Source organism: Alexandromys fortis, unplaced genomic scaffold (genome assembly GCF_014885135.2).
Source record: "Alexandromys fortis isolate MF-2015 unplaced genomic scaffold, M_Fortis_MF-2015_v1.1 scaffold_104, whole genome shotgun sequence".
In the NCBI taxonomy this organism is placed as follows: domain Eukaryota; kingdom Metazoa; phylum Chordata; class Mammalia; order Rodentia; family Cricetidae; genus Alexandromys; species Alexandromys fortis.
Window position 1 is genome coordinate 6,255,079 of NW_026068000.1, and position 12,055 is coordinate 6,267,133.

The 12,055-nt window shown below is 38.5% G+C and overlaps 1 protein-coding gene across 3 annotated transcripts in view; it reads right to left on the minus strand.

The window, feature by feature from the left end:
• Positions 1-722: 722 nt before the first annotated feature.
• Positions 723-12,055, minus strand: part of Rbbp8 (RB binding protein 8, endonuclease) — an 86,725-nt gene continuing 75,392 nt past the window's right edge. For 2 of the 3 annotated variants that reach the window (XM_050160730.1, XM_050160729.1), the window contains exons 16-19: positions 8,973-9,042; positions 4,159-4,255; positions 2,185-2,326; positions 723-942 (exon numbers count right to left, since the gene is read on the minus strand). In XM_050160730.1, the coding sequence (XP_050016687.1) occupies positions 845-942; positions 2,185-2,326; positions 4,159-4,255; positions 8,973-9,042 (407 nt within the window). In that variant the 3' untranslated portion in view covers positions 723-844. The other variant, XM_050160731.1, reaches the window with a different exon arrangement.

The window sequence follows — 12,055 nt, forward strand, 5'->3', positions numbered from 1 at the left end:
CGTTTTCCCCACTAGCTCTGTTCTGCCCTGCTCTGCTCTAGGCTCACAGCAGCTTATCAACCAAGGTATGCAGAGCCTACAGAGGGGAATCCCACACAGTACTTCTACATGTACACACCAGAGGAAACTGAGTAAGAAGACCTGTAAGGAGCAAATTATAGGCTACAACAATCATATTTCAACAGCTATAATTACCAAATAAAGTTATGGTGGTTTGAAAGAAAATGGCCACCATTAGGGTGTTGCGCCATTAGGACATGTGACCTTGTTGGAAAAAGTGTGTCACTGCGGGGCAGCCTTTGAGGTCTCAAATGCTCAAGCCAAGTCTAATGTGGTATTCTTTTCCTGCTGCCTGCTGATCAGGATACAGAATTCTCATCCTCTCCAGCATCATGTCTGCTTACACACCACCATGCATCCCATCATGATGATAATGGACTAGACCTCTGAACTAAGCCAGCCCCAATGAAATGTTTTCCTTTAGAAGAGTTGCCATGACCATGGTGTCTCTGCACAGCTATAGAACCCCTAAGACAAAAGTAAAAAACCCTTGAGTTAGACTGAAAAATGAAATGCCTTATTGTTTAAAGGCACAAAAGACCAAAAAAACCCAACAACAAAAAACAGCAACAAATAAACACATCCACATTTTTACATGGCTATTTGTATAGTAGGTAAATGTTGCTTAAACATTTTTAATAGAAAACTCATTTATAAATCAATTTATAGAAGATCAAAAAATCAAAGATCAATGTTTATTACAACTTTAACTATAAATAATAACAACAACAACAAAAAAACCCCAAAAAACCAAAGGTCATCTGCTCTGCTTTGACTCAAACATCTAGGTCCTCTGTTCCTTGCCCTTTGGAGAAAACACTGCGTTGTAAGGCTGCCGTCTTTTGGGACGAGGGCAAAGATCAAGATCTTCCTTGATGTAACCTGAGAAACAAACAGTGAATTTAGAACAGTACATTATTAACATGCATTTCTTCTAGTGCAGATGAGCGTGGTGGCTGTTTGTAATCCCAGCACTGAGGAAGCCAAGGCAGGAGGATCTGGAGTGCAAAGCCAGTCTGGGCTTCATGGAACTCTATCTTAAAACACAAAACTAATCCAAACAACGAAACAATAGCATTCTTTCAATATATATTCACGATACATCGTTAATGCCTGAGTACATCTGAGTTTTAGCTTTGTGATGCTGGTGAATGATTTCATCAAGCCTACTCATTTATGCAAACGTTTATAAAATGCTCCCTGTTCACCACCTCAGAGAGTTCTCATGTTCCTTAAAGTACTTCTACTACACTGACTTCCCAGGTGAGGGTGGAGACCTGCAGAAAACACATCACTTACTAAAGATGACAAAACTGGAAGAGCATGAGAACCATGGCCTCGTTCTGCCTAACTAAGTATCAGCGTTCTCAGAAGTTTCTCTAAATTGCCCTTATAGGTTTGCATATGGGGCCACAATGCTAAACCCAAACTCTGCTATTATTACAAATTCCAGGTGATTCTCCTCGAAGTTTTTTGTGGTAGTTATTCCACTCAGTGAGACACCTCTATGTTCTCCCCAGGCATCTCCAATCCTGTAATTTTCAGTGGAGGACGGTGCTCTGGGCCAGGCTAACAGGGCAAACAACCAGTGTAGCCACCTTATCTGATTCTATGCAATGACCAGGAGAAACAATGTCAATGACCTTGTGTATTTCTTTCTTACAGTTAAATATACAAAGCTTCTCTGAAATTGCATCCTTTTTCATGAAAATTCAGTATACTCAAATTTTCTTAGTGCTGTGCTATCAGTGACAGTGAGGACAAAAATCACTATTTAAAATTTTAAAATCTAGCTTTGATGATGCATATTAAATGTAACTGTCAAATTTGAAGGAACTGGGGGCATGCCAACATTCTAACCTTTGTAAGATTTATTTACTTAATTCATCTTGACAGGATGAGTCTGAATGACAAAGCTCATAATACACAGTCCCATTAAGGACATTATAAGCAATGTCTAATCCCAAATAAATTAACACAGCGGTGGAAAATCTTTCCGACTCAGGAATTGACTTGCATGTTGCAGAATAAGCACCTAATGTGCAGCACAAGATAGAGTTAGAGAGAAAAGGTTAATATTCAGACTTTAAAAAAAATCTAAAATACTAAACTCTATAATCCTACCCCTTTCCAGACATGTCTGAGTAGAAGGAAAACCAACTTCCCAGAAATTCTCTGGTGTGCTGGGTGGAATGTAGCGAAATCGGTGTCGGGAGCAGGAAGCCAACTTCTTTTCTCTTTCTTCTGCTGGCATATCTGCATAGTACTAATAACGACAGGGAATAATAAACAGTGTTTACTAATTACAAACTAGAAACTAAAAAAAGCTATTTGTTTTAAATATTCTAAGGAAATAATACTGATATTGTAATAATAATGATAATAAGACAGTTAGTGCTTGATTCACAAACGAGGAAAGGAGCTTGTATCACAGCGTCAATCAACACAGCCTTCCTTTATCAGTAGACGTTTGCGCTAACAGTTGCCAACCCTGGCACACGGACACTGAGCTACCTCTGGGCCTGCAGTAAGCTGAGAAGATACTGAAACGTACTGGCATGATTTAACTTCTATTCTAAAAGATCATTAGGAAAACCCACAAAAGACTGGTATGGGAAGTCCTTCTATGTGTTGTTTTTATTGGTTAATAAAGAAGCTGCTTTTGGCCCAATGGCTTAACAGAATATAGCCAGGCTGGAAATGTATGTATGTATGTATGTATGTATGTATGTATGTATGTATGTATGTATCTATCTATCTATCTATCTATCTATCTATCTATCTATCTATCTATAGAAATAGAGAAAGTAGGTGGAATCGGTGATAAGCCATGTAGTCCTGCCAGAGACAGAGACAAAATAGAATTTTACCCAGTAAGCCACAACCACGTGGCAATACACAAATTAATAGAAATGGGTAATGCAAGACACGAGAGCTAGCTAGCAATATGGTTAAGTAGACTGGCCAAATAGTATTGGAAATAATATAGTTTCTGTGTGATTATTTCAAGTCTGGGCAGCCGGGAACAAATGAATGGCCTCCAACTACAAAAGACCATTGTGTTTAATAAGAGGTAAGAACATAAAGGAAGACTACAGAGGTGAGCAGTATTAGGACTGTCTTTTTGCTTATGTTCTAAAAGGTGAAGTGTATTAAGAAAGGCAGAGTATTCAACAGTCCAGGGTAAGACAGTACCTGGGTATGTCCCAGGTGTTGGTAGTAGAGAGAGTAAATAAATGTAAAGGGGAATTTTGTGAAGGTAGAATCTGTGGGACTTAATGAAAGATATCATATATGCAAGAAGCACAATAACTAGAATCTTCTCCTCAAAACCAAAATTAGAAAACAAAATCAAATTTCAGACATATAAGAGACTGAGTCCTGAAGTATGGGAATCAAATGTAGAAAACAAATTTGTTTTTACACATGTGAGATTTGTGGTCACTACCATACTCTTTTACCATACATTTGGAATAGACATTGGAATAGACTTCCAAATAGTAAGCTACAAATGACATTTAAGTACATGGGAGTTCTTACCATTTAAAAACCTCTTACAGTAAACAGCTAGCAGGAGCACATAAAATGCCCAATAGTTAGCAGCAAAGGAACTGGATACTGAGGAGGAAAGCAGGTCGACACTGTGCTACGAAAACTAGCAAATGGTTTTGTTTGTTTGTATTTATGCGCTGCTTAATTTTATCAACTTGACACAGGTATTTGATAAGCGTTCTCCTGGGAAGAGGAACCTAGACACCTGTAGGCAAATCTGTGGGGCATTTTCATGATTAATTGCTCATGTGTGAGGGCACAGCACATTGTGTCTTCGAAAAGACTGGGACTTTTAAAGTTATTTATATTTTATTATGTTATTATGTTTAATGTGCCATCTTGGCTATGGTTGTAGGTTAACAGTGATGTGTTTGTGTGTCAAACTGACACAGGGTCAGTTATACTGTTGGTTTGTGTGTCAACCAGAAACAAGCTGGAGTAATCAGAGAGGAACAAGTCTCGGTTGAGGAAATGCCCCATGAGATCCAGCTTGCACTTATGACCTATAAAATCAAATTCAAAAGAAGTGGTTACATCAATACTTACAATTTCACACTCTTTACATGTGTGCCCAAGCAATTTCCTTCGCTCTTCTTTTTTCCGAACTACCTCAATATGAGGGAAATTCTGTATGCTACTTTCTCTGGAGGGAAAAGGAATTTAAAGTTAACCTGTTTGTTACTAGAAGATTTCTGGTTTAAAATCTGAATTAAAAAAAAAAATAGAAGAACTCATAAGAGAAAAATCCCCAAACACTCATTCCATTTGAAATGTTCTGTGTATTATGAAAACAAAAGATTCTTTTCAAGTGTTTATTAAAGGCCTACTATTGGTAAGTATTTCAAGACTAATCTTAAGTCAGCACAAAGTATGCTTCATGCATGATTTCTTATTTGTTCCCTTCCTCTACTGCTCTTGTCCATCCCTTCTTTTCTCTATGCTCACTGGCCCATTCTCTGTCAAGTGCCCCTTCTGCTATCCTGCCACAGGTGGTCCACCCTCTCTTTCCCCTACCCCTTAAGACTCTCCTCTTAATGGTTCCCTTCTGAGTTTAATGACTTGCATAAATACATACAAATTTATATCTTTATGAAGCCAACTAATGGAAGAGTTATCAAATTATATATATAATTATAAATATCAAATTACATGCATATATAAAATATATATGTTGTTTCTAATAGAAACACTCTCAGTGAACTTAAATACTCTGAAACAAAAGATGATTTTTAAAATGATTTCTTGGGGACACACCTACTCTTCTTGATTGGAATTTAATGTTTCTTTAACTGGAAAGAATTTTTCTTCAAAACAAATTTTAACTATTCTGTTTACAACTATACGGAGTAAGAGGTCCCTTCTGTATTCTAACTTTTAAAACCCTCAACTCTATAGTAATGCATGAATTAAAAAAGGGAGAGCAAGAAAGGGTGGATAAAATTTTGCTACACAATATTTTTGTCAAAGAATTTATGAAATCTAGGCATATGTAGAATCTGTTTTTACCATATGCCCTCTGAGCATAATACATGTAGCAGGTACTCACTAGAAGACTGGCATCCAAGGCAGACTCAAGGAGAGCATCACTTAAAAGGCTGTAAGTTTTGTGTCCCTGACCAGACCTGATGCATAATACTGCCAACCTGACAGAATCTAGAGTCACTTATGAGACAGTCTCTAGGCACACCTATGAAGGACTATCAACATTAGGTTGCCTCTGGGAATGCCCAGGAGTGCTGGTTAGCTGAGATAAAGACCCATCTTAGCTGTGGGGGATACCATTCCATGGACTGGAGGAAGAGAGCTGAGCACCAGCATTCATGGCTCTCTGCTTCCCAACTGGGGATACAGGAAGACAAGCTGCCTCAAGTCCTGCTGCTGTGACCTCCCAACCGTGATGCAAGAGATCTTACAACTGTGAGCCTCATGTTGCTTTTGCCAGGTATTTATCAGAGCAACGAGACAAGTACACCAGGGTCTTCTAGACTTCTCAGCAGGAGGAGCACACGATCACCGAGACCTTTACCATCTTTCCACCTTTATCCACTTCCTGTTTCCTTAGCTACCCAACAGCTTCAGAAATAAAGCTACTCTTACTTCAGGAAACACTGAAAGCACAAGCTATTGCCCTGTAATATCGTATTAATCTAGGACTGTCTCGAAGTCACAGAACAAAGCTCTTCATTCACTGCATCATTAGGTGCACTAGCCTTGCAGTGAATGAAACAAGGGTTTACTGCTAGAGAACAAGCCACGGCAGTCACATGACAGCTAAAAAAAGAAGACAGTCATTATTACAATTTTCAGAATTGTAAAGGAAACAACTAAAGGAAAACTAATAAAGCAGAAAACAGCTATATTAACATCACTTGCTTAAGTGTATCCAAACACACATGACACGCGTGCAAGCATGCACGCTTCCCATAGGGCTGGGTCTCCTGGAGCTGAAGCTGCAGGCAATTGTGAGCCACCTGACATGGCTGCTGGGAACCAAACTCACCCTGTGGAAGAGGGGTCAAGTGCTCTAAACTGCCCTTCCACCAGACATTTTGCAGCTTCTATCATGGAAGCTATAAAAGGGGTCTAGGCAACTGTTTGACCCAGGAGGCTTCTAACAGGTGAAAATGGGACAATCTGTCTGTAGTAGTTCCTCATTGGCAGCTTTGCCACCTGCCATTACATGTATGAAGTTCTCTGTATGTAGTACAATGGAATCCTGCACCATCATGCTCCATCTGATCTGTGTATGCCACCCACCACAGTCATTTCCGGTATCAGACTGGCCACAGAGCTACTGTTTATTTGATGCCTCTCAAGCACAAAGACAGTGATGCTGACAATTTGGATATGTGAGGAAAATGCTTCTTTTTAATGGGGTGAAAATGTTCACAGGCACAGGATACAATCTTGTGCATACAGGAGTCAGCACCGTCTATTAGGACCGGGGGTCGTAAATGTAGTGTGTGCTAAGAGGGCCTGTTACTACAAACATGTCAAATACAATGGATGCAAACACATCAGCTGCTTAAATTCATGAACCTGTGGTTACATTAAAGGAAAAAACCTGCCTGCTTACATTTTTTTTGGGAATTCTAGGGTTCCATTTCTTTGGGGAAGTGGCACATAAAGGAAAATAATGAAACATTTAATGACAAAATGTCAAGTTAGTGCTTTTGGACTCATAGGAATCAATAAAATTCATTTTAGGTGGGGTGTGGTGGTTGGGCCTTTAATCCCAACACTCAGAAGACAAAGGCAGACAGATCTCTGTGAGTGTGAGAATAATTTAATCTACCAAAGTTGAGTTTCAGGCTGTTGGGGGCTGTGGACCCCCCAGACCCTAAATTTCCTGTAAACAACTTGTTATGTTTGCAGCTGCTCTGAGCAAAACAACTTGTTTTCCTGTGTTTGCAGCTGCTCTGAGCAGAGACCCTCAGGAGTTCCGGATGGCAGGAGAGTGGTTTCTGGTTGGTTTGGCTGGGTCATGGCTATCAGTCAAGGATCCCTTTAAAGCTGTCCCTGAATACAATAAAGGGGGCATTCTTGTTTCAAGGATGACCTGTGTCCCCATGTCTCTGTCTGTGTGTGTATATGTTTAAAATCTCCAGCCCTTTTCCCAGCTAGCGTCCAGTCCTGTCCAGTACTGCAGGTGGTAGGCTACAGGCATAGTGTCATAGTACACGTATACAGGCATTACAGGACCGTAGTCCATGTAGTAGCACGAATGCTACACCAGGCCAGCCAGTATTATACACTTAAATCATACCATGAAATCCTGTTCTTAAAAAACAATTAATTAAAAATTTTGGCTTTTAGATTACTAAAGTACTCAACAGAAATGAAAGTTGAAGAGTGACTTTATTTTGGGCTGAAGAGAAGGCCTAACAGGTGAGGGCACTTGCTACCAAACCTGACCTGAGTCTGATCTCTGCGACCTGTATGGCAGGAGGGGAACTCCTCCTCCAAGATGTCCTCTCATTCCCATAAAACAGCTGTGGCATGCTCATGCCCTCCCCTAACAATACATAAATAAATGTAATTAAAAAGAATAACTTATGAAGTGACTCATTTTGAGAACTTCATAAAGAAAAAAAGCATAGTTTTTTAGAATAAGTATTAAGTCCTAAATTTACTTAATAATTTATTTATTTTTATTTTATGTGCATTGATGTTTTGCCCACATGCATTATCAGATCCCCTGGAGCTGGAGTTACTGACTGGTGTGAGCTGCCATGTAGGTGCTGGAAATTGAACCCAGGTCCTCTTGAAGAGCAGTCAGTGTTCTGAACTGCCGAGCTTTCTCTCCAGACCCCCTAAATACACTTAAAAAAAAAAAAAAAGCCAAATAGACCATTAACTGAAAGTCACAGAATTTACAATCTTTGTGAAAAAGGCAGAGAGTAGCAAAGTTCAAAATTAAGACGCTGAAATTTTCCAAAGGTTCAAAAATCCTCAAAAATGAAGCATGGCACCCTCAGCTCATGACCTAAAGTCTTAAACATGTGAAAGAGAACATAGTTCCAACAATTTCCAAAGTTCAAAATGAAATAGACTAAAAATAAGGTATTTGTTACAATAAAAGAAACTATTTCTACTGTTGAAAATGAGAGGTACTGGTAAAAATTTCCTCCTATGTACAATTTGTATCTTATCTTCCAGTCTCTTTGTTTACAAGTATAAAGTAAACGGCACTGTGTGTGTAGGTGTGGGCATATGCATGTTGCCCATGAGGGCACATGTAAAAATCAAAGGCGGACATAAGGATGCCTTCAATCGCTCCCCCCACTTTTTATTATTTCTCTGAGAATTTCATTCAATGTATTTTGATCATATCCGAGTGGCCCTCTTACCCACTCAGCCTCCCTCATTTTTTGAGACAGGGTCTCCAACTGAACCTTAGCTATTTTTGTTAGACAGGCTGGCCAACAAGCCCCTGGACCCACCTGTCTCTCCTGGCCAGTGCTGGGGTAAATGATGTGCACGCGGTACCTGGCTTTTATCATCTTAGGTCCTTGTGCCTGTCAGGCAAAGACTGTACCACTGGGCTATATTCCCACACTCCCTGACCCATGGTGATTTACTGATTTATTTATTTTTGAGACAAAGTCTCACTGTGTAGGCCATACTGGTTGCAATGTGAATTGTTCTGCCTGTCTCCCAGTGCTGGTTTTAGAGAGTGAGCCTGGTTCTAAATGATTCTTTTATCTTCTTCTTCTTTTTAAACTATGTAACTCTGGATGGCCTCAGTATCCTTGTAAACTATTTTATTTTAATCGAAGTAATCATTAAATATCTTACAGACTAGCAAAGTCAGCTCTACTGTACCTCTAAACACATGGGTAATATTGAGACCCACTTACCTCTCTTTATCTTTAAAATATGGCTCCACAAATGCTTTCTGCTTGACTCCCTCTTGTTTATCACCATGTACTGTAAACAAAACAAGAATGTCACAAGATGCAGAGCTTGATGAGAAATAATCAGCTTGCCTAGGGAAAACCAACTATAGCATGCACCAAACTTCCCTTTATATTGATTTTCACATTTGAGTCCTGGGAGGCAATTCACTAAAATTTTATTTCTTTATCTCCATTAAAGGTGATGATTATCTTGTCTCAGAGACACTAAACTAAAAATTACATTTCGGGAAGTATTTAATTGATTGATTAATTTGGGTCCAGGCCTTACCATGCAGCCTCAAACTTAAGAGATCCACCTATGTCTGCTTCCCAGTGCTGGGATTAAAGGTGCACACCACCACTCTGGCACATGAAATATTTAGCTATCTAGATGTCTGCTGTTATTTGGCAGGAGATAGAAAAAATATTTTAGTATATCTCACTTATTTGACCTATTAATTTGTATAATGCATCTTTAAGACAGGTTATGATTCAAAAAATAGAGATTAAAGATTTCATCAGAAAATTGATGATAAAACTGAAAAATATCCATCACTTCCAACTTTGTTGTTAGTACTTTGTTTCTCATGTGCAGGGATGTTCTCATACTTCTCTTCAACTCCCTCTCCCAATACCAATTTGAGTTTTTTCACCAAGTAGCTTGTTTTAGAACTACATACTAAAAAATTTTACAATTTACTTTATCACTTTTATTTTCCCAGCTTAGCAAACTGGAGGTTTGTCTATGTTGTTTTGATGTATTTACTTATTGGTGGAAATGTAGACTGTCTTCATTTTTAAGCCATTTAAGATGGCACTATTATAAGTACACTTTTCGGTGCTACAATCCTAACCCTATAAAAACAAGCACAACTCTTTTGCATTTTTACTTTTCTTAGGGCATGCATCATAACTGAGTCAAACAATGTGATAGGTATATATTTAATTCTGTACAAAACTGATGATGAAGCTGTTTCTTTTCCTCACTTGTGTTAACTCCTGTTGGTTGTCAGTGTTTTTAATCACCCCAGGGAATGTGAATTCAACATTTGATGTCCAAGAACACTGGATACTTGTTTCATGTGCTTACTGGTTATTCAATTATCTTTTCATTCAAGAACTTCTAGCTGAAAACATAATGTAATCAATCTAATTTGTTTGTAAAATAAGGCCATCCTGGTGTTCTGTAGAAAATACAGGAGGCATGCACACGACAGGTGGAACAGCAATGCTTTAGATCAGGACAGAGAGAAACAGTAAAGTATGCTCTGGACAGTACCTCCAGGCTTCAGACGAGGCACAAAAGTGAGGTGAAAATAAAGTCAAATATGACCCCTACTGCCCACTCCAACCTCTGGTTCCTAGGCTAAATCTCATCCTAGAATCAGCTTTGTGTGTCATTCTAGATAAGGGAGAATCTACAGACAGCATCCACATGGTAGGCAAGCCATTATCACTACAGCAAATAATTCCTATCTACTTTTCATTAAGATTTTAATTTTTATTCTTCTGTGATTTATTCTGATATTGTTAGAAGTTGACTCTCAGGGAGTTTTGTTGGCATGACCTGTGTCTGTCACAAAACGATAATGCTTAACGAATTATGCGACATTTAATTTTGATGGTAATAAAAAAATAAAGTATGTGGGGCTGGAGAGATGACTCAGAGGTTAAGAGCACTCTTCTAAAGGTCCTGAGTTCAATTTCCAGCAACTACATGGTGGCTCACAACCATCTATGATATATCTGGTGCCTTCTTCTGACATGCAGGCATGCACACGGAACACTGTATACATATTAAATAAATCTTTAAAAAAATGAACTATGTAAAAACTGATTTCTCACATTTCTACTTTTAGCTACTGGGTAGATGGATACTGAAATAATAATTATAAATTATTATAATTATAATAAAATAATGAAACCTGGAGTAGCAGGGGAACACAAAAACTGGGGTAGAAAAAAATTTTTACTGGGCAGTTGGTATGCGCACCTTTAATCCTAACACTTGGGAGGCAGAGGCAAGTGGATGTCTGAGTTTGAAGCTACACTGGTCTACAGAGCAAGTTCTAGGACAGCTAGGGCTACACAGAGGAACTCTGTCATGAGAAACCAAAAAAACAAAACAAAAGAAAAACAAATTCCTTAAAGAAAACCAAGAAAAAGCAATCAGACAGATGAAAGATATGCTTCAAAACTGAAAACTGAAATAGAGGCAATTTAAAAAAAAAAATAACAACCCACAAACTGAGGGAAATCTGGGTAAACAATCAGGAACTACAGATGCAAGCATAATCAACAGAATCCATGAGATGGAAGAGAGAATCTCAGGCATTGAAGATATGATAGAGGAAATAGATTCATTGGTCAAAGAAAATGTTAAATCTAACAAATTCTTAACACAAAATATCCAGGAAATCTAGGACACCACGAAAAGGCTGAACCTAAGACTAATAGAAATTGAAGAAGTCCAGCTCAAAGGCACAGAAAATATACTCAAGAAAATCATAGAAGAAAACTTTCCCGACCTGAAAAAGGACATGCCTCTGAAAATACATGAAGCTTACAAGAACACCAAACAAATATTTTGTTTGTGCTAATCACCACATAATAATCAAAACACTAAACATACAGAATAAAGAAAGAATATTATGAGCTAGAAAGTAAAAGGGCCAGGAAACATATAGTGGCAGACCTATCAGAATTATACTCAACTTCTCAATAGAAACAAGGAAAGCCAGAAGATCCTGGTTAGGTGTTATGCAAACATTAAGAGATCACGGATGCCAGCCTAGACTACTATATCCAGCAAAGCTTTCAATCAGCATAGATAGAGAAAACAAAATATTCCACGAAAAAAACAGATTTAGTCAATACCTATCCACAAATCTAGCCCTATAAAATGTACTAGAAGGAAAACTTCAACCCAAGAAAGTGAGCTATACCCACAAAAACACAGGCAATAGATAATCTCACACCAGCAAATCCCAAAGAAGAGAAACACACATCACCATCACCACCACCAAAAGAAAAAAAAAAAAGGA